This window comes from Solea solea, chromosome 3, assembly GCF_958295425.1.
Source record: "Solea solea chromosome 3, fSolSol10.1, whole genome shotgun sequence".
NCBI lineage: Eukaryota > Metazoa > Chordata > Actinopteri > Pleuronectiformes > Soleidae > Solea > Solea solea.
The window spans coordinates 17,510,240-17,533,508 of record NC_081136.1 but is presented as its reverse complement, the minus strand read 5'-3'; the positions used below and the strand labels follow the sequence as shown (position 1 = coordinate 17,533,508).

The window sequence follows — 23,269 nt, the reverse complement described above, 5'->3', positions numbered from 1 at the left end:
TAAATATGATTATTAATTCAGCCTTTAAAACCAGGGAAAGTCATCAGAGATACCATAACACGATATGATGATATCCCAAATCTAAGACCATATCTTGTCTCATGTCACAATATGGATATAATATCTGTACATTAAACAATCTTCTACAATCCGTATATGAACAATCTTTTATAGAAAGTAATAGCACACAACTGAATATAACCATGTCTCTCGCGTCATCAGACAGCACAAGAACCTCATTAAATTCAATGTAAGGTTATCAGCTGGGGTTGAGTTACTCTTTAAAACATTTTTAATTTGATTAAAGTTAAATAAGAAAAACATGTCAACAGACAAACAACCAGCATGAAAACACCAGGAGCCTCATGTATGAAAGAGTGCTAAGCTTTCATTCTGAAAGAGGGCATACTCACAAAATGTGAAAAATACGTACACAAAGAAATTGATTTATAAAACCGTGCGTACTCCGTGCACCTTTTCTTTGTATCATCCCATCGCTGTTACATAAAGAAAAGATTCATCTGTGGAAAATGAATTTCAGTCATTTGCTCAAAGTAAGACTTTAAAGTAAGACTTGAGTCTCCCTCTCTCAGTTTCGTCTTCAATGTCCTCTCTGATGTTATCCACATAGGTTCAAACGTACGTGGTGCATCTGTATCGTTTGTCACATGTTTGTCACTGTAGACACATTAATAATGTTATTTTGAAACACTGTGATGAGTTTCGGAGCTTAATATTGCAGCGTCTCCACCTGACAAGAGTCTGCAGAGCACTCCGCAAAATTGTCGCGACAGCTCGAGAGTTTGCGCTGCGACAATTTTGCGCGGCTCCGGGTCTTATTCTTAAAGGTACAGTATGTAAAATGCATCACCATTTATTGGTGTAGTTTCATGTCACAGCTGAATATCACTCACCTCACTCTTCCCTTTCGAGCTTGTTGTTAAACCTATGTAGCTTTCAGTTAGTTAGGTGATCGTGCACTTGTTAAAAAAATCTGTAGAATTATTTAACTTAAATAAATTCTGCCTGATTTTACACACTGGACTTTTAAATCACGATCACACATGGGGAAATCTGTCACAGAAGAAGAAGCAGTCTTTGTAATACACGTATGAAGCCTGTTGTTGCTGCTGTTTCCTCTTTACATGCAACAGGTTCATCTTATTTAGAGCTAACACTGTTCTGGGCAGTGTAGGAAAACTGAGAAACCCTGCATGAGACAGTGTGTGAGATAAACTCCCTTCCCGTAGACATGGAATATCCGTTTGTGAACGTAGAATACACTGGGAAAGAAAATGGGGGAAAGGGGGACAAGGTCGTCTCTCAAGATTGGGAGGTTTTCAACCGTCAGTTTGTCTGTGGAATTTCAATTTGACTTTCACTTGAGTCTGATGCAGGATCACACACACACACACACACACACACACACACACACACATGCTTACCCATATTCTATCCTAATGTGACCCTGGTTATCCGCATTATGCATACACATGCAGACAAACTCCTCCTCACTTGGATTCTTTTATATCTGTCACCTTGTGCTTGTCTCCTCTTTTCATCTCTGTCTCTCTCTCTCTCTCTCGGCTCTCCCTCCATCTCCGTTTGCCCATCTCACTTATTTTGTAATGAAGCAGAGCGCTGCCTTGGACACTTCCCTACTTTTTATGACCTTAGTCTTTTTACTGCTTTCCTCTCTCTCCCTCTCTTAGCAGTCAGTAATGTGCCTGTGCTGCCTCTTTACTCTCTCTGTCCCACTCTGTGCCATTTTGACTTCTTTCACATGGTCTGTTCATCCTTTCATCCCTCCTTCTCACTGAGTAATAAAATGATAAACAGCAGTGAATATGCCTGTTTCACTTCTTTAAAACATGCTCTCTGTTCACACCTACAATTCTTTGATATCTTCCCTAAGACTCTCCCTGTCCTGAAGGGCTTCACTGATCAATTCATTAGTCTTTGAGCTGTCAGCTTATTTCTTCAGTCAGCCACTCTATGCAAACATCCATGCATTTTGTTAACAAGAAAAAAGAAAATTCATGCATATTCACAAACACGTTTGCACTTGAATGATGAGACACTTTGGTGCGGCATTTAATGCCTTTTGCTGTGTAACAAGCATGAATTTCAATGATGGAGAGTTTTCAGCTCCATGATGTAGCAGTGCATCAAACACACCATGGAGAATGTTGTATGAGACAACTGAACTGAACTATGTCCCGATGGAAAGACATAGCCCTAAAAGAAAAAAAACAATATATAAGAGAGCATGTAGGCCAAAGAACATTTCTCAACAGATGGGCAGCCCATAGCAGAGTGGTCACTGGGCTTATAATCTTATAATGTCTTCATGTGGTTGAAAAGGTTTGTCGCATCTGACAAGCCAACCCTGTCTGTGCAGACTTTGTAAGTAACTGTCGTCTGTGTCTTCATGTGGTAGAAAAGCCATTCCAGATCCATATAACGAAGGTGGCATTCTTTTTAGGGACAAACTCTTCATCAACACGTTCTACTCCTTCACTCTCTAATCATATCCTACACCTACACTTGACAGGCCTACCTGTTTGTGTGTTGACACACTCAGCTTCTAAAATGAGATAGTGTCAGTTAAAAACACAGCGAGCTTCTTGTTTACCTTCCGCATTTCTTCATCTGTCTGACTTTGAGTTTCCCCTCTTTTTCTCCCTGAGTATCTCATCTGTCTTCATCTCTGCATCTTGCTTAGCCCTCATCATCTCATCAAGCACAATCTGTGTGTGTGACTTTGTTTGTATGTGTTTCGGTCTAGAGAAGGTACACAATTTGATGTCTGTTTGCACGTCTCCCACTCTAGTGAGTTTGCACTGCTAATGAGTTCTGTATTGATGTACTTTATCACTGCCAAGTAGCCATTTAAATCACTGATCTATGGACGGATTGAAAATGCTTATGTGCCTGAAAGACTAATACACATGCTTACCAACAAACAAGAAACACAGTATCCAGTAACCTCTTCATATGGTTTTTATACATTTGGCAGCACATTTTTGTCTCCAACACTGTAGGTACAGTATATCCCCAGTTTGGATGAATGAACTCTAATCTATTGTAATATACTACTCTCTTATGCTCTGTGGGGGTCGTCTGAGTTGAACTTCTCACTCTCAAAACTCTAACATAACAGATTTGACAAATGTCAAAAAAGCAAATATACTGTATACACTTCAATGGCTTTGCCATGTGAGTTACTAAAACATTGTGCTAGATAATGACATGACAAGCGAAACTCAACTCTCAGATTTACGCTTGCTTAACGGTGTTCTCCATACCATTGGTTGGTATCGGTTGCTGTGGAAACGCACGTGCGTGCACGGCCGCCTCCCCCTCTTCCAACAAAAAAGAAGGGGAGGGAACTCGACATTGTCATGCAGTGTTTTGAATATTTTTATCACTCTTTTTTGAAAGAAAGTTGCATCTGTTTTGCCTGCGAACTGTAAGTCATGACATCATCAAATGTAGTTTGAGGTGGGAAAAATATTATTTGCTGTCACTTTGTTTTTTTAAATGGAAGCTGTAATTTCTCTCAACAGAAGCTTAAATACCTAAATACTGACTAGCTTGGCAGGCATCTGAATTTGAAGAGCTACAACATCCACATTAATTCCACAATCATTTCACAGAAGTTCTATTTCCCTGCCAAGTTCATGGCAGAAAGCACATCCGAAAATTCAAGCTTGTCACTTAGTTGTTTTGGTTGTAAAAAGCTTGCTTTTGTCTCATTAACACATCATTTTTATCACCATTACCCAGGCACTCAGTCTAACACCGTTTCTTTTTTTTTCATGGCTTTGAAGCAGATTTTTGTGTCTCAGGTTAATCTGCTTTCATTGGCTGTAGTAGGCTGACATGAATATGAGTAAGATATTTTTTTATGGTCACGAAATATCACAGGGATTTAATCAGCACCTCTCAAGTGGCAAAAGCAAGATGTGAATGCAAGCCCCCACAGGCAAATATTGCATTTTACCATCGCTGTTGCTGAGGCTTGTTCAAGCTTTTCTGCCCTTTAAAATATATACAGTTCCAAAGATTTCTCATCTTAATGTAATTTTAAAGAGTTCTCCAAAAGTGAGCTGCTGTCAGAGTAAGGGCAGGCATAGTTTGCTGGGTTTTGAGACACAACCATACCCATTGAATGAGTACTGTATTCTTTAAAAATAAAAAATATATAATCCAAATATTCTTTATATTATCAGACACCAAATGTAAAGGCATAAACCCAGTGTTGAGATAAAATTGCAGGTAGAAGTCCATATTTAAAATACAGTATCACACCAATACCCTATTTTTTGGGGGGTAAAAAAGGTCAGAATTATCATACATATCATGACATATTTCAGATTTAAAAGTGTAGTGCAGACCTTATATATTAACATTCCCCTCAAACAAAATGTCAAATGTGGTCAGACAATGCTGTTTCAGCACAACTCATCTCTCTCTCTCTCTCTCTCTTTTGTGTTTCTCAGTAAAGCAGTGTTTGGGTCTTGTGACGCCTCTCTGCAACCAGGAAGTGATTAATTATATGTCAAGACAGCGACAAGTGAGATAGCTGCAAACACTTGGAGTTGTGACTGAAAACACAAAGACGTGGCCATGAAAAGTGTCAGATGTGAAGTCGACTGTTCAAAAAATGCTTTCTTCACAGGACTACTGGTTTTCAAATAAATGGACGAAGCATACAAATAATGTTCTGATCACAAAGACCAAACAGAGGCAGAATAATAACATCACCACAGAAAAACTACCACAAAGTTATACGTACTGCTGTTTTAAGTATGAATTGGCAGTTTTTATATAGTGCATCATACCTTATTATAAAACTTTTACTTTCTGCCTCGATTTCGTATTTCCAATGAAGTAAATAGCTAACTAAGTGTTAAATGGCTATAGATGTGACCATTAGAAAACAAAAGTCTACTTTATTGAAGGTATTAACATTGCAAAGGTTAAACATTGTCGTTATTTCATATAACACATACATTTTAACTACCAAATAAAGAAATTCTTAACAAAAGATACGATGTACAGCCTTCTTCATCCACCCTCCCTATCTCAAGAGAGAGAGGGGCACAAACAAAGGACACATACCTGACAAGGGATCACAAGAAATTGTGAACGCTGCCATTGTTTGTAATGGAAATTTGCCTTTCTGAATAAAAAGAAAATAACAACCCAAAACATCGAAATGAGATCAAAAACAGAGTTGACCTTTGATCTGGTCTCTCCCAGGTATCGCTCTGGAGAAGGTGTTTGACTACAGTGAATACTGGGAAGTAACCAGAGGCCTTTATGCTCCATTTGACTGCACCGCCACCATGAAATCTGGAAACGCTGATGTCTATGAGAATGAGATACCAGGAGGACAGTACACCAACCTTCACTTCCAGGTACAATAACCTTTTTAGATTTACACGGTTCCCACAGGTCCTTGAAATCCTTGAAAGTCTGTGGATTTGAAAAGAAGTAAGTAAGTACACTTTGGTCCTCAACCAAGCTGTGGGAACCCTGTATATAATAGTGTATTTGGCATTATTTGATTTTGATGCAACAATAATATCACAATATTTACCAACTGAGGATTGGGCACTGGCGGTGGTGCATGCATTTCAGAGGATGTAGACATTGTTAGCGCCTTGTAATCTAACATTTCAAGGCTATGTTTTGAAATATTCTGAAAATAAATGTACTGTTGGACATTTACTGTTTGACTTATTTTTGATTAAATACAGTATTTTTGAAGATGATTATTGAAGATGCAGGACCAACTTGTTTAATGCTGTACAGCTCATTAAGTGCAAACAACATTTTTTAGACGGTTTCCAGTCGCAGACGTTTCCATAGTGACTGAATCTGCATCATTGTGCACCCACTGGGAAGTTAACACATCCCAGAGCTTGATCGTGACTTAAATACGAATGAATATTAAACAAAGCACTATTGGTAACAAATTGCAGTTTACAGTGGACGATATACTGGCACATCTGGCCTTAGTTAGCATTTTCACCATAAATATAAGAGCTGTGGGTGTCACGAAACAAATTATAAACCTTAAATCACTGGCTGTTTCTAAATTGCCCAGAAAACTGTGCATTTTACTGAAACAGATGGATTTAAAAAATGTTATTTTTACTCTGCTTATTTATATTGTCACTTGTCTGACTGTGGTTGATTTGCAGGCTCACAGTATGGGACTTGGGAATAAATTCAAGCAGGTGAAGAAGGCCTACACCGAAGCCAACAAACTACTAGGGGATCTCATTAAGGTGAGACATGATAAAACAAATGACAAAATCCCCGTCATTATCGTGAGTGCAGCTGTGCAGTTGTGAGTGGTGAGATTTTGTTGATGCTTCTACTCATGCTGGAATCCCAATGTGACAGACATGAATATATTAAAGGCTGTTTGATTTGAAGTAAGCAAAAAAAAATGTCCCACAACCAATCCATATAACAAAGAAATACTCTTTAGTTGCTGCCCTGATCTACTTGTGACACTTAGGTAAAACACTCACTCTCCCACACCAAAGCCCATAGAAAACATCTGTGATTTAACATCACAGAACAGAGGAGTTGTTCCACTGCTGCCTCCATCAGTTAAGTTCAAATGTGTTCTTTTGTTCATCACAAACTGACCACACGAGGCGCTCCCGTGTCCCTGCAAGCTAAAATCATTGGTGTTGGAGAGTGAGTGGTTTACAAGCTTCAGGTTCCTGTTGGAAAAGTGAGATAAAGCATTTCAAACTGTGTGAAAAATGATCTGCACTTGTGCCTTTCACTCTGGTTCACTTGGCTTCTGCCAAACTGCTCCTCTTTCTTTGCTTGACTGAATCAAACAATCCCTGATTAGGTTCCGCTGTCAATATCAGTCGATTTGACCTTCCATGCTCTCCGTGAGTGCAAGGGAAACTATGTTTTTGCATTTCCTCAACAAAATAATCCAAACAATAATGGCCATTTTCTTACCCTGAAAACAGTGATAGTGTTCATTTGTGTTTCAGCAGGGCAGCTTTTTCCAGTTTTTGGGGATAATCTGTGTTTTGTACTTGATATTAATTTGGGTTAAAAAAAGTGCAGTGAAGTAGTTTGTGTTTGATTTTCTGAAGGACACATTAATTCTAGTCGTTTTTGGAGTATCGCTTCATCTGCAATCAACAACTTTATTCTCAATGTAATTTCCCTTTTTTTGTTGATCTCAATTCTTCTTCATCCCTTATTTACCATCCCAGCTTAGTTAATACATTAATCCCTCTTTCATCATTTTCACCCTCGCTGTGTAATTATTTTTGGTCTCTCATTAGCATTCTCCCAACTGTTTTCACACTTTACTTTGTCTCCTTTCTTTCTTACTCGGTGCTGTTTTACATATCGTGGACATCTTTCTTTTCTTCCTCTGTATCATTGCAGTCATGCTCCCCTGGATTCCCCATTACTCTACCTCCTCCTCCCTCTTTCTCTTTTAATGTATTTCTCTCTATTTTCCCCTCTTAGATCCTCCCTCCCTAATTTTCTATCCTCCACTCCATTTTCCTCATCAATTCATCGCACCCGACCTCCCCTACCTTCTCCCCAATTCAATTAAGACCCAGCAGGCTTCACTGCACAAGCCAATGTTGGCTTAATGTTTCTTTGGCTACTGATATGTGCTCTCCTGTATCCTGTCAGCCTGACAATGGCTGAGTCCTCTCACCCCATTGTCTTGTCAATAAGGAAGCAGTGTGCTTGTCAGACATACAGTAGATACTTGTTCACATCTTTGGCCTTGATTAGACTGCAGCTTAAATCAGATTCTTAAGCACATCTTCCTGACCAACTGTTCACATTATATATTGCGAGTGATCAGACCCACTCCTCCACATGGATTTCTATAGTTACAGGCCACGCCCACAACAAACAGGTAGTCAAAAGAAAATAAATCAGAAATCTGTTTTTGTCCCAAATGGTTTATCTGGAGCCGCGGCACAAACTTTCCTCTGATTTTCAAACTATAGTCTTCTGTCCACTGTGTCGGTAATTTACCGCACCTCCAATTTACTTCCGGATCTACATCATTATTGTTGTTGTTGTTGTTGTTGCTCAAGTCCAGCTGCGAGTGACGCAGAAGACACTTTGAAATCCTATCTGAACAACCAAGATGTTGAGATTGAAACGGATCTGTTAAAAAATCCAATCATAATCACATTCAAAACCAACTTTGAATCAGCTTTGGAAAAATTGGATGTCATGTGTTTTTTGGCTTTCCAGAAAAAAAAATCACGCTAGATACAATCTGATATGCTTAAAAATCCAATTTGGGCTGGAGTCTAAACAAGGCCTTTGAGAGAGCTGAGATCACTCTCTGCTTGTTCATTTCCATAAAAAACTTGACCAGAAGTACAAAAAATTGTGCTTCTCACTTAATGAAAAAGATAACTCCAAGATTTGATTTCAAGATTTGAAAAAAAAAATACATTTAACATGTGTATAAAAGTTGCATTTAAGTGATTGCTCACTTTCCTAAGCTCGTGAATTATTTTTTTTCTTTATTTTTCTTCTTAACAGTAGTTGGCCTGGCATTATATACTCTTAAGCCTTTATTTCTTTTATTATAGCTCAATATTCATTCCAGTTTGCAGCTGAGTATAGTCATTACTTTGCTCGCTAAGCACCCAGTGCATTTTCTCCAAATCTGCCTAAATCCATGGACTTGATTTACAATTATAATTGACCTGTGCTCAGTAAAACCAAGGAGTATAAAAATATCCACAGTCTATCGAGTTTTCCTCAGCATTGATGCTGAATAGATAAGTGTGTGGAGAAAGTATGGGGTCATAGCATCTGTACATCATTGATCTTCCAGCTGCCATGGATTTTGAAGATCATAGTGTAATGTATGATCGGTGACAGTGGATGTTTTCCACGCCTACTTAAAAAGTACAAAAGGCTGACACACACACACACACACAGTGATGTGCAGCCAGCAGAATGTGCTTTAGATTTTACAGACGGTAAAAATGATCCTCTTCTCTGCCAAAAGATGTTAGACATTATTGAAGGAAATCTACTTACTGAGGTCATTTATTCAAGCCGAGGTCAGGATACTTTACAGTATGTGTGTGTGTGTGGTCTGTTCAGTGTATGTGATCACAAAAGATATGCAGAATGGACTAGATGGGTGCAGGTATTTACACAGATTTGTATTGTGTATTTCAAAAATGTAATACTTTGATAAGTGTATGTCCATACAGCTTCCTCATTTTGTGAAGCATTTACTCATTTAGTATCTGTGTTTCTAAGTAAAGGGTTTTTCTGTTTTTTTTATATAATTGAATAAATGTTTTATTTGCCAGTTCCGCTATACTTTTCCCATCAGTGAGCTCTTGTTAAAATTGTGGTGTTAGAATTGTGACTGTGGTGAAATACAAGTGCTGTTCACTGAGGAAAAGGAATGCTGAATTCGACCTTGGGTTTGGTGAAAGGCGCTTTATAAATCCAAGTCATTATTATTATTATTATTATTATTATTATGAATTCAGAGGGAAAAAAACATTGAAAATGGAAACCAGATTGAATTGATACATGTGGACAGTGAGCTGATTCACACCACAGTCAGTGTTTTTTTCTCCTCATCATGTTGGTGATAGTGATGCCCTTGCACAGCCCACAACATTGCAACATCACATGAATAGTTTGATGTCGGAGATGAGAAACCCTTTCTGTGAAGATAAAAGTAATAACTTGTCACTGCTACGTCTTAAGCTATTCATTATTTGGCTTAAAGGGCCTTTTTGGTTTAGCAACATGGCAATTGGGTAGAGCCTTAGCTCAATTTTAATAATTTATTACAATAAATTTTCCTGTAGAGATTGTGCCTGCTACATTTTAAATTTTCTGGATATTTTTTTAATGTCTTACATCAGTTTAAGGGTTCTTGCTCATCCTCAGAATCACTCTCAGTCTCTTTCAACTGACTCCAGAAAGTAACATTCCCTGGCTCCCATAACCTATAACCTAATGTAAAATCCCAATTGTAATTTTTCCACATTAGGATTGTATTAACCTTAGACCCTGCCATGGAAACTGAATCAATGTTTGCCCCTCACTGTGTTACGCTAACCACTACTTTTATTGTTATTACAGAAACATGAGAATCTGCTCTTCTAACTCCAACACACAAAAAAGTGATTTGACATATTTCCTAATATTAAACTAAACTACTAACTAGCAGTTTTGAGCTTCAAGATGTTTACTGGCCATTTGTGCATGGCCAGATAGTCCAGGCATGTGGGAATTGTTGTTGGGCAGAAAAAAACCAAGAACAAAAATACAAAGAAAATAAAGTAAACGTGAAAAAATAGGCAAGGTCCCAATGATCTGGAATGGTTGTTTGTCTCTGTGTGGCCCTGCGATGGACTGGCAACCTGTCCAGGGTGTACCAGCAGTTCCCCACCCTCTTGTGGAGGATAAAGCGGTAGATGAATGAATGAATGAATGAAAAAAAAATGATCCGTCCGGTTAACAACTGGCCCAGCAGACACAAATCAGTTTTTTTTTTTTTAAATGACAATTTCATACAGAGATCAGAGCTTTTATTCTGAAAAAATAAAAAATAAAAAAAGATTATGTTGCTAATTAACTGACATGCATGCATATTTGGTTTGGGGAAAACACTAAAACACTGCACTTCTGATGGATAGCCAAGTTTTGAGAGAGTAAATGTCAACAAAATAACAACTACCACATGTTAGACTCAAAGAAGAAGCAGTAATTCTCAAAGTTGGACTGATGCACATTTATTATTAACAGTATGAAAAGGGCAAATATAGTTTGCTGAGAGCATTTATTTAGACATGTATTTATTTTGTTCTCGCCGTCTTGGTTTTAAAAGAGTCTTGAAGATGGTGGCCACATTATCATAAGGCCACTACTCAGTTACAGTTGTGACAAATTCAAGTTACCTTTTTTTATATACAAGATTTCATATATTTAATAGAAAAAATGTTTAGTTATCAGGTTTTGCCCGATGAAGATTTGGTGTTTTGCCCTGATATTTAAAAAGAAATGAACTTGCCGACCCCTGGTCTAAAGGAATATTGCACTGTTAAATGCAGTGTGACCAGAATCATCAAACATTTTAGAATATCTTGGTATAAAAGTTAATCAATTAATATTATCTGTGTTATTATAATATAAGGCTAAACTTTAGTTCAGCTAGTCTTAACACAGCTTATTTTATCTCCTCTCTACATTCAATTTTCCCCTTTACCCCACTTCCTCTTTCTTCCTCAGCTACGTCTGTCACATCAAGCTTTTTTGATACGGAGGATACGTTGTATTTGTATATACATGGACTGTCTTTCCCTCGTCCCTCACTTACTCTTTCACTTTCCTTTTGCAATTACAGGCACAGACTCACTATACACACACACACACACACACACACACACACACACACTTTGTCTCTCTTAATTCAAGGTAGAGCATCATCTTGTGTCGCTTGTGGGCCTGTAGGTGTCTACTGCTCCTCTCGGTTTACCTGTCCTCCCCTTGGTTCATCTGTCTATCCCCTCTTTCTCCCCCTCACTTACTCTCCCTGTCACTCTGTTCATCCAGTTTCCCCTGCTCTCCCTCTCCACATTCATTCATTGCGTCTCATCGACTCCCTCATCACTCCTTCCCACCTTTCCTCGTTTCGATTAGACTTCCGTCATGTATCCCTAATCTTTCTATCTTTTCTCTACACCTCCTCACACTCCTGTCTCCTGCCTCCTCCTCCCCTGACAGGACCGATTCCTCACTCAGCCCCTGGTTTGGCTTGCTAGTATTATTGTGTGTGTCCGTGTGTGTAGCTTCACATGCATTGTTTAGGATGATATAATCCTTTGCCCAGTAGTGGAGTTCTGGTTCGGGTCGAGGTGCCTTTCAAAACAAATTTGGACAAACACATGATATGACCCACACCCACACACACACACACATATGAGCACATGCACAACAGTATCTGACTTCTGCACCTCTTAGGGAGAGTTGTACATCAGTGAAAGTGGAAGGTGGAGGAAGACCTGTGTGAGAGTGAAAGGGGACACAGATAGTGAGAATAGCGAGGTCTTGTGTGTCAAGTGTGATAATGCACTTGTATGAAGAACGACATAAGGTTACGGATGAGTTTACAATACGGTGAGCGAGACATGGAAAAGTCAGGGTGTTGGATACGGTTGCATGCTGTTGGGGAAAATGACTAAAAGGAAGAATAGTATATACAGACATTAATCTACAGAATTGGGTGCAGACATCAGCAGTCTGAGGCGATTATATGACTTTTCACATTCATCATGGTTAAAATCAATTATGAGCATTTTCTCGCACATGATTTGACCCTATATTTTCTGAAAGAGAAAGAAAGATGTTCTTGTAATCTGTAGTGAGAGCCGGGAGAGCAAGACAGAAGAACACCTACAATGAGACAGGTGGTAAGGTGAAGATGCAAGGAGTAGAGATAAAGAAAGTGGGTGAGCTTAAATACCTGAAGTCAACCATCCAGAGCAATGAACAGAGCACAGAGCAGCATGCAGCAAAGGTGAAGTGGGTGGAGATAAGTGTCAGAACTGTGTGACAGATGAATGGCATCAAAAGTGAAAGGAAAGCTCCACAAGATGGTAGGGAGACCTGCCATGATGTATGGCTTGGAGACAGTGGCACTGTCTAAAAGACAGGAGGTGGAGCTGGAGGTGGCATAGCTGAAGATGCTGAGATGTTTGTTGGGAGTGACCAGGATGGACAGCATTAGAAATGAGCACATTTGAGGGACAGCTGAGGTTGAATGGTTTGTAAATAAATGAAGAGATTCAAGGTTGTGATGGTGTGGTGCTTTCGGCCAGGAGAAAAAGAGAAGGTTCATGTTGATGTTGTGAAGGAAGATATTTGGTGTAACAGAAGAATAGGGCAAGATGGAGGCAGCTGATCTACTGTGGCGACCCCTAAAGTGAGAAGCAGAAAGAAGAAGTTTCCTAAAGAGAAAGCTCTTTTCTGGTGAGAAGTCTGAGCTCCGCTTCACACAGGGACTGAAAATCCGATTTTTTTTCTAAGCCTGTGCGGCAATGATGTGATTTACCTCACGTCTCACCTAAAAATATAGAAAACCTCACACATCATATATAACTCACACTCAGTTGGAAGTAAGGCTTCCTTTTCCTGTGTGTGAGGCAACCAGCAGGAGTTGGAGGAGGGTGATTCATCTGCAGAAAATGGATAATGAGAGTAAACCTCCCGATGATACTGTGGTTCAAGGGAAAAAAAGAAATGGACAGAGGAAAACAAGGATGGCAAACAGGATTTAGGGTGATTCATGAGGAGAGGGTAAATAGTCAACACCTTAGGGCCGGAGTGAGGAGGTTTGTTTTGAGAAAACTTGAGGAAAACGATGAGGAAATGTGACCCTGGAAAGACAGAGGAACCTACAGAGAGAAAGAGAGTGACAGGGTGAAGGTAAAGATAGAACGCACAGTCATGCTGCTCTCTTGTGTTCTAGATAAATTTCAGACTCAGCAGTGGGCTTTTGTTCCACAGTAGCACCAAGTTAATGGCCTCTCCAGGTATTTCATCAGCCCATTCAAATCTGTTAAGCGTCTCTGTAAACAGTCGCTCTTTTAAAGCAGTGTATCATTATCTCCACAATTCACAAACCCTGTCACAGGGAGCTTTATGTGCTGCTGAAGATAAATGCACACTTGTTTCAATCGGCACGTCTTGCTGCAAAAGTGTGAACGTGCTTCCTGGGCTGATTAAAATTGACCAAGTGGTTATAGACTTTACCAAGTAGCCTGGGCTATTTTTTAAAGATGTAGATTGTCACTGGGAGATTGTATTGCAGTAGCACAGTTTTCAGATAATAGTGTTAGAACTACCAGAATGTACGGCTCTGCCTGATCTGTGTCATGAATGTCCAAATAGAGTTACACAGCGGGAGAAGCTATTTCAGGTGCCCCTGGTTCCAGAAATAAAAGTCTCCTCCATTTTCTCCACAGAAAATATTTGGTGAGTCACAGATGGAGCAGTTTCATGGCTTGGTTGATAATGAAAGTCCTCCTGGTAAATCAGTGCAAAGGGTCATTCAAATGTGTTTGCTAGTACAAAAAATATTTAATGCGAAAACTGCAAGACAACAACAACAACAAACATCTAGGTGAAAGCTGAAGGTTACAGTGCTGAGATGACTGAAAAGAGGTTTAGTCCTGAATAAATGCAGTAACCATGGAGACATGTTTTGTTGTAGTGACTGATCTGAAGTCTGCCTCTGACTAGCTTCTTCCATAGCAACAGTGGCTAAGTCTCAGTGATACAATACTGCTGGGTCTTGTTGATCCATTTTATGAGAAATTTAGAGAAGCTGAATTAATCATTGTACAAAAGAAATTGAGACTCATATTGAACTGCTCACACGGCACTGTTGAATCTGCCAACATCAATAGTCAGTGAAAGAATATTGGCCCTTGACTAAATAAGACCTTTGGCTATGAGAGAAATGGAATGTAATGTATGATTTAGGGCCCAACTTAATCTAATAGAAATATAAATTCCTAATTTTCTCTTTGACTGAAGTTGATTTTAAACCATCCAGCCGAGTTTATTGAATGAAATATGCGGCAATATGTCCCCTTTTCAGCTTGTTAGTATTAGACAGATAGTTGTTAGCATGTTGAGCATCACTGCAAATCTTCCAACCATTCATGAATGTAAAAATATTCACTTCTTTGAGCTGGCAGAGCATGAACTTGATCGATCAGTCCATAAAAGGCACAGACCTGGATTTAACCATTTCTCATTGCTGTTTACTTCTTCTTCTTTGTGCAGTAACAACTTTTATTTTTGGCTCAAAGCCTGGGGGAGGCACGTGCAGAAGATCTAGGCCAGTTTAGGTCTGATCGAATGTATACATTCATCCATTGTCTACCACTGTATCCTCCACATGAGGGTCGTGGGGCCGCTAATCCCAGCTGACATAGGTTGAAAGGCAGGGTCCCACCCTGGAAAGGTCGGCAGTCCATCACAGGACAAACAACATTCACTCTCACACCTACAGTGGCCACTTAATCTCTGCATGTTTGTGGACTGTGGGGGAAACATGCAGAAAGACCCTCTCCTTCATGTATATATATCAAATGTTATCAAATATATATATATAAAACAAATTAAAACATAGGCTAATACCTTGAATGTTCAGGTAATTTTAAGTGCATAACAGAATTCAATTTTGATTAAGATCTCTCTTACCCAGCTCTAGTCTGGGCTACATCCACACCCAGAGGTGTGCTTCCCCCCCGATCCGCTCGTCCCAAACCCCCCACCAAAGCTCAGTCTCCCTGTCATACCGGCTCCCAGGGCCGATTGACTTGCCTCCACCCCCGGGTACACACTCCCACTGGACTTGCCTGCTACCAACCTCTAACCCCAGCATATTCGATAATAAGCTTATCGATCGCAGCCCTGGTCTAAAAGGAGTGTATCGGTAGATGCTCGAGTTTGTGATATCAGTATTGGACACTGAAAAGTGATATTGTTCCAACCCTAGTTACAATGCAGTGGTTGGTAGCACTGTCATCCCTGGAGACCAAAGCTAGTACAAACACAGCAACCCCCAGGAGGGTTGTGTTAATCCCAGAGCAGCATTTATGTTTGAGCCCATCTGTGTGTTTCCAAGTCTTGCTCCTGATAATCTGTCATCTCATCTCTGAAAAAGGTGTCAGGTTATTTGACAGGAAATTCCTTGGGGAATGTCGATTTGAATCTATATTTGAGCACCTTAGTCGCTCTCTTTTTTCTCTCCACTGTGTGATATTAGCAGAGCACACTAATTGCTGCAATAAATAGGCATGTCATTGAGCGTAGGCCCGTTCAATGTTCTCTGCAGTCATTAAGATGTCAGTGCTTAAGCTCAAAAACAGGACAGAGGTTCTCTGCTGGAGGGTCGCAAAATGTAGAGCAGTAAATTTGAGAAAGGGTTTGGACTTTGTTCACCTCTGTCTCTCTTTATAATAAAAGCTGTATAGAGCATGAGTGCAAACACCCAAAGCAGGTTTTCTTTTTTATTGGTTGGTGGTTCACAATAATTGACCCCTATGTCTCTTTAGTGGTCCCATGTACCAAAAGGAAGCAAACAGGAAGCTTTTAAATCGAATAATTACAATAGCATTAGTCTCATATTTTGTATTTGCATCCTTGTCCCAGTCAAAAAAGACTCCACTTATCACCATCATGCTAATAGAGTTCCCTATTACCATAATAATTTGCTCTAATGAAAGAATAAATTCATGCAATTTGAATGAATGTTTTACTCAATCTTTCTTGGCCTGTCCTCATTTTTCAGTTCATTCTGTTTTACAGAGAAGACCTGTGTATTTTTGTGGATGGCCAAATTAAATGATTAAATAGACTGTATCGATGTAAACACCGTTTCATTTTTCATTCTGGTGCACTGGGCCTCTCTCGTCTTTGTCTGGGTCGCACAGTACTTAATCTTCATAGACAGCATCGTCATTAAAACAGGCTGTCACCACCTTTTTTTTAAACAGTATTTGGTGAGTGCATTTTCTACTGAAGACAGAAGAGAACATGCTGCACATCTGAGACAATATTACAAGATTGGAATATTACATTGACCAGATTCTGTTTCTGTTAAGTGTGTCAGATTAAAAGTAGGGATGTGATGAGACCAATTTTCCATGTCCAACACCAATATAACAAATACTGTTAGTCAGATATTGTCATTTTAGACCTTTAACTATGAAGCTGTTAACAACAGTGTTTCAAAGACACAATTCTCCAACTGTGTAACAAATAATATTTTCCTTTAAAGAGAACAAAAAAAGAAATGCTGTTACTGATTTGTATTGACATTTCTACAGTCTGTGTATAATTGATTTTGAATTTATCAGATAAAAAAAAAAATCTGTCCAATATCCAGTGATTTTGAGCGGTATCAGACCAGTACCAATACCAATCATACTGGCTCGTCCCTAATTGGAAGAGCAATGTTATTAAGAGAGACCTGAATCTCATTTCCTTGTGTTATGTCTGTGATGAACTAGAAATACATCGCCGTCTTTTCTTAAACAGAATCAGTTTTGCACTCACTGTCATTTCCTCTCTCAGGTGACTCCATCCTCAAAGATCGTGGGAGACTTGGCCCAGTTCATGGTGCAGAACAACTTGACCAGGGCAGAAGTGGAGGAGAGGGCTGATGAGTTGTCCTTCCCCCTATCTGTGGTGGAGTTTCTGCAGGGCCACATTGGGATTCCACATGGAGGATTCCCTGAGCCCTTCAGATCTAAGGTATGTTGTTGTTCAGCCTGTAAATGCAGTTGTCTCATATTTGAATTTGAGGTACCTCTGTTGTGATGTTTAGATCACATCACATAACATAACCCGTATTATATGGTTTCAGGGCCCCATTAAAATATGAATAACATAGTAGCAAAGATAAGGATAGCAGCACAGGCTTTGGCTGCAGGTCCCTTTGAGGTCCATTCAATAATCCTATAGATTTATAGGATATAAGCAATTGGAGTCCATTAATAATGGAGACAGCGCATTTTTCTTAGGTTAATTTGATTGTAAGTTGTATTGTTTTTGAGGTGTACATACACAGTACATACTGGACTGTATCTGGTAAGATTCAGATTCAGACAACTTTATTGATTGGCAATTCATTCATCTGGCCTCTACAAACACCACACAAACAGTTCAAATGTGTCAAACTTTGTGAAAGTATGAGACACGTCACAACAATAAACCAGTACAAAGCATAATAAGCCAATAAATAGGCAATAAGTAAAAGATTCCTAAAGATGGCAGCTAATATGACAGAAACCATGTAATCTCTGTTTTTCTTGTGCTTCTTGTGAACAAACGCGCAGCATAAACACATGACGGAGTGCAAATGTAAAAGCACAAGGCACATGTACAAGGAACCGACACAAATTCTGTCACAGGCTCGGTTACATTTGACAGTTGTGAATCCCCATGACGACACTGAAAACGGTGCTTTGCTGTGTCCTCTCATCTTCTTTTTGCTACTCTCCATCTGCCCCTCCTGCGTGGCTTCTTCTTTTTTTTTTTTTTTTACATGTCTGCAAACAGTGAGGGTGAAGCTCTCATGCACATCAGGGAGTAACAGCTTGAGGTCTCCTTGGAGGAGTAGCATGAATAAAGCATGCTCACATATCGGCATGCTCGTTATCTCCCAGAGAATTTCAGAATGTGTCAGTGATGTGTGTTTCATGATACCTGCTACCTGACTCTGTCTGCACCTTTTAACAGCATACCCATTACTGAATGTCTCCGTAGCTGCAAGCAGCACATAATAAACCTTTTTGTAGTGTTTGCAGAAGATATTAGATCATTTATCTAATCATCTTATCCTATCATCTGATGGCCAGAACAATGATTTACATTGTTGCCAGATACGTATTTATTGTGAAATTATTACTTGTCAAACCTTTAGAATCCACTTTGTTTGTCAACTGTTTTCTTGTCACACTTATCAACAAGTTGTTTCCCCCTCATATCCTCACATTGGCATACACCACAGTGGTAGTGGTAGAGCGAGTAATTTTTCAACTGGAAAGTTGTGGGTTCAGCGAGACTGTACTAGAGAGATGATTTATGCGGTATGGGATCATAAAATAAATATTGTAATTCATTATGCAAATATTATATCATGCACAAGTTTGCTCAGATTTATTTTGTGAATTGATTCAGGATGATTTGCCATTTTTAAATAATCGGAAAAATGTTTCGTAGACATAAAAGCTCTTAGGTTGAGCAAGTTGTCTTTCAACTGGAAGGTTGCGGGTTCAATTCCAATGTCAAGACACTTAACCCCATGCTGCTCCTGACGACTGTGCCTGAACCTGGGTAAATGGCAGCTTTTAGCTAGTGTAAAGTTTGAGTGGCCATCAAGACTAGAAAAGCACTATACTGTATAAATACAGACCATTTACTTTCATAGTTAAAATGTTTTCTTTGAGCTTCTTTGCAACAGTGATTCCTCCTCCTTCCTCCCCATCACCTGCATCAGCGTCTTTCAACCTGTCTCATAATTCCTAAAACCTACAAAAAAAACATCCATAATAATAATGAAAAATAAGTAATTAATTATTCATTCATGTCCTTGAGTTATTATCATTATTGTTATTATTGTTTTGTTTTCTTTTTTGAGTCAGCACTGGACCACTTTCTGCTGACATAGGCTGATCATCTTTCAGTGGACATTAATGCAAAAGTCTTTGCCCATTGAACTTTTTATTTTCCTACTTCCTGCATTTTGCTGATATATTTGCATGTATTTGAACAAAAAAAGACAAAGTGCAGGAAAGTCCTTTGAACTTATTTTAACCACCCCTACCTAAATATAAAGTTTCAATGGATTATACAGAATATAGATTCTATGTATTACAAAACCATTGTAGTTTAAATATCTAAATTTAAATGTAGTTACAATAGTTGTAATAATATTAAGATCAAATTGAAGGTGGTTTTCTTACTATGAATCAGAATGAGAGCCTACTTGTGCAGGCAAACAGGAGTTGACAGCTGCGTTTAAAACTTTGTGTATTTCTGAGGGCAATATTTGTATTTTTGGTTTGGTTTTGGACAAAGTATTTTCAATTAGGCTCAGTCCAGTGTGTACCCCGCCTATTGCCCCCTATGGCGACTGGGATTGGCGAAGCACCCCCGCGACCCTCATGTGGAGGATAAAGTGGTAGAAAATGGATGGATGGTTCAGAGTAAATGCTCAGCACATACCAGATGTATAAGTTTATTCTCCTCCCCTATTCATTCAATGACATAAACAACAATCCAACTTCCAACATCCAAGAGGTTTCCTCTCACACAGCTGTGGTTGCAAACCATTTCAGCTCTCATTTTGAATAGTGTTTTTTTGTGTGTGTTTATTGTGTGCACCTGTGTTTACACCTGTGTGCAGGTTATTGGCACTGTCACAGAAAGTAACCATTCTTAAAATGGTGGTTTGAAAAGTTGAAGTTGTTTAAAGGAAAGGCAGTAAAACATTTTTACAAAAGTGCTGTCTGGAAGCAAGCAATTACATATCGCTACTTTACTGCATCTGTTCACCATAAAACATTTGTATGAATGTGGCACTGACTGCAGGCAGCAGCATAATTCCAGTATTAATTAGCAGCTGTAAATGATCTTTCTGTATCTGCATGTCAACACAGGCACTATAGAATGAATGCACGCATGACAGACATATCTGTATCCTTTATTGCATAGCTGGAGGTTATATTTGCATGTGAACAGCATATTTGTTTTCTAATTGGAGCTGTGGTGGCATTAATTAGTCAGTGAGCAGTAATTTCAAGATTGACTTTTCACATGAATTGACTTCAGAGGCACAGACCATCACAAATGCACGCGCATTGTTTGCGCACACAGTGACACACCAAAGAGTAACTAAGGCATTTCCTCATTTTCATCTTTGCTCTGTCACCCTGGGTTCATTTGCAGTGTGGGTGGACAGAGCGGATGGATAAAATGGAGGAAAACAACAAAGACAAGAGGGCAAAAGAGAGACAAAGTGGGAGGACGGATGGAGAGATTCCAGGAGAAAGTGTATAAAAAGAATAAGAAGGCCAACAGGAAATAAGATTATTGTTAATAAATTCAACAGCAACCCTCACACACCCACTCTCAAGACGGAATCTGTGACAATAACAAAAAAGGGGACTTTGAGTGGTTATGAGAAAAAAATGAGGAAAAAGAGCAAATAAGAGTTCCTTCATTTGTTGGTGCCGATTCTCTCTTTCTGTCAAACACACGGTCCCTATCTGTTTGTGTCCAACGCTGAAACAATCAAGCAGTTAAGGTGTAAGACGTCCTTAAAGGACACAGTGCTAATGAACATGGACTCCAACCAGCCTGCCATTTGAAGTGCCTCTCTCTCACACACACACAAATGAGTCAGCTGTCTTTGAACTGTTGTCTCTGTGACTAATAGCATCGCACTGGTCCCTTTGGAGATTTCCACAAAGGCACACACACACGGTCTCAGTGCTGTGCAAGTGTGTTGCACACTGAGTGATATGAAACATTGTCTATAATTTAACAGTGCACATATTCCAAAACAGACCATGAATAATAATACTCATATGCACAGTGCACACAGGAGACGTGATTGACTGAATGTGTAGCGACCACGCATCTAAATAGTTCTAGTATGTTGCAGGAATCACAGGAATGGTACTCAGATTTATTTACAAAGCATTTACAATCAAAAAATCCTAAAAATGTCATGCCTCACTATGCACAGACTGTAAAAATGTAAATCAAAATCAGCAACAGAGTTTTAGCTGAGTCGTGTTGTGGGCTGTTTATTTCTTCTCAGTGGGAGAAGAATGTTGTTTTACACAGTTGGAGAAATATGTCTGAAATAGCTTGAAATGTGTAACAGCTTCATAGTTGAAAAGTTCTAAAAGGACAGTATCGGACAGACACAAAAAGTAATATCGTGCCATCCCTAGTTTAAACATGGACAAAGATAAAATCAGATGGTTGATTTGATTTTGAATCAATGTATAAATAAAATACACAAACAAATGACAAAGATTGTTAAAAGTTGACATAGTGCAGAAAAGTCCATTGAACTTATTTCCACCACCTCTTCCTAAATATAATGTTTCACTGGATTATACAGAAAATAATATGCCTGGATTCAAATGTCCTCATGAATGTATCATCAGTGACTGTCTGACCAATCAGCATGAGAGCACACATTGAGCGGTCAAACAGGAGACGACAGCCATGACTAAAACCTCTTGGCTTCTTCTGTGAATCATCTGTTGAAGCAGACTAAATATAGCCTGAAAAACCAGACCAATCAATGAGCTCATGTTTATTTACTCACACAGATTAGTCTGGTCCCCATCCCATTCAGACTGATTTCCATCTGCCCTGAAATTTGTTCATGCTGAGCAGAAGCGCTTTGTCTTTAGCAGGGCGGGGCTTTAATACAACACTGACTGGCACAGGTGCACAGTTAAAGCATTTTCAACAACAACTAAGATGGCTGCCGCTGATGTGCTCAATCTGTGGTACAGTGTCAACCAACAAAAAAGAAAACCTGGCCTCCCCCTCCTTCACCTCATTACTAAAGCCAATTTAATTAATTAATTAATTAATTAATTAATTAAAACTTTTCATGTTATTTAAAACGTCAGAGTTCTCACACATTTGTACTAATCAATTTTTAAATCTCTTCCAAAACTTTTTCCACGGTATTTTACCCAACGTCCATTTTAGAATCACTTTGTTTGAAATTATTATTGATTATTATTTACATATCCAAAAAAGTCATCTATATTTTATATCTCTCACAAAGGTTATTCCCACACATGAACTTCCCAGTTCATTTTCAAAACTTCCATAAGATATTTTATCTCCATAATACAACTTCTATGACTCAGTTTAAGGCCCCGATTGTGACCAAGAGGCCCAGTAATGTGGCTCTTACTTTAATCACTTTAAACACTATCACAGGCTATATATGGAATATCTTAGTCAACATCCGCAGTCGACTCTTTCTCTCTTTTGAGTCGTATATTTGTTATTGTTATGGAGTTATGTTAATGCAGCTCAGAATGTTGTATCTGATATTTGATCATTTAAAACTTCTCCAATACATTCACTTCATTCCAAACCAATACTAGGCCTGGGAAAGAGTTTTACTCATTTTAAAATTTGTACAGGAATTTCACGACTGGGGGACCAAAAAAAAAAATCTCCTTTGACCCATCTGTGGTGTAGGATATACAATAATTAAAAGGGTAAATATATGATTCTTTAGATTTAAAATATGTAAAATTTCATTTGTAATTGATTGGACTGTATTAGGACTTGTTTAGACCTTTTAACGATCCCACACGAAGGGAGTTTTAGGGGCGTTACCGAGAGGTGATTAAGGCATTCGGACAAGCAGAGAGAGTAGAGCCACACAGTTTTTTGACCTCTCTCTCTTTCTCTCACTCTCTTTTCTCTATCTCTCCTTTTCTGTATATTGATTTTATTATTTTGAAAGTGGAAAAGATTTTGTTTTGTATCACCTTTTTTGATGTAAAGTAAAGAATTTAACTTTACAAGTGGTCTCCTGGATTTTTGTGGATTCGGAAGAGGACGAGAGGGATGAAAACCTTAGATGGAAACCTATATGTGGGTCATGACCCAGTCTTTGGGAACCAGT

The 23,269-nt window shown here is 38.9% G+C and overlaps 1 protein-coding gene across 1 annotated transcript in view; it reads left to right on the top strand.

Moving 5' to 3' along the window:
- Window positions 1-23,269, top strand: part of LOC131457184 (pyruvate carboxylase, mitochondrial-like) — a 329,828-nt gene that overhangs the window by 285,633 nt on the left and 20,926 nt on the right. The window contains exons 20-22 of the mRNA XM_058626042.1: window positions 5,269-5,426; window positions 6,216-6,302; window positions 17,164-17,343. Of these exons, the coding sequence (XP_058482025.1) occupies window positions 5,269-5,426; window positions 6,216-6,302; window positions 17,164-17,343 (425 nt within the window). The remainder of the gene's footprint in view (window positions 1-5,268; window positions 5,427-6,215; window positions 6,303-17,163; window positions 17,344-23,269) is intronic.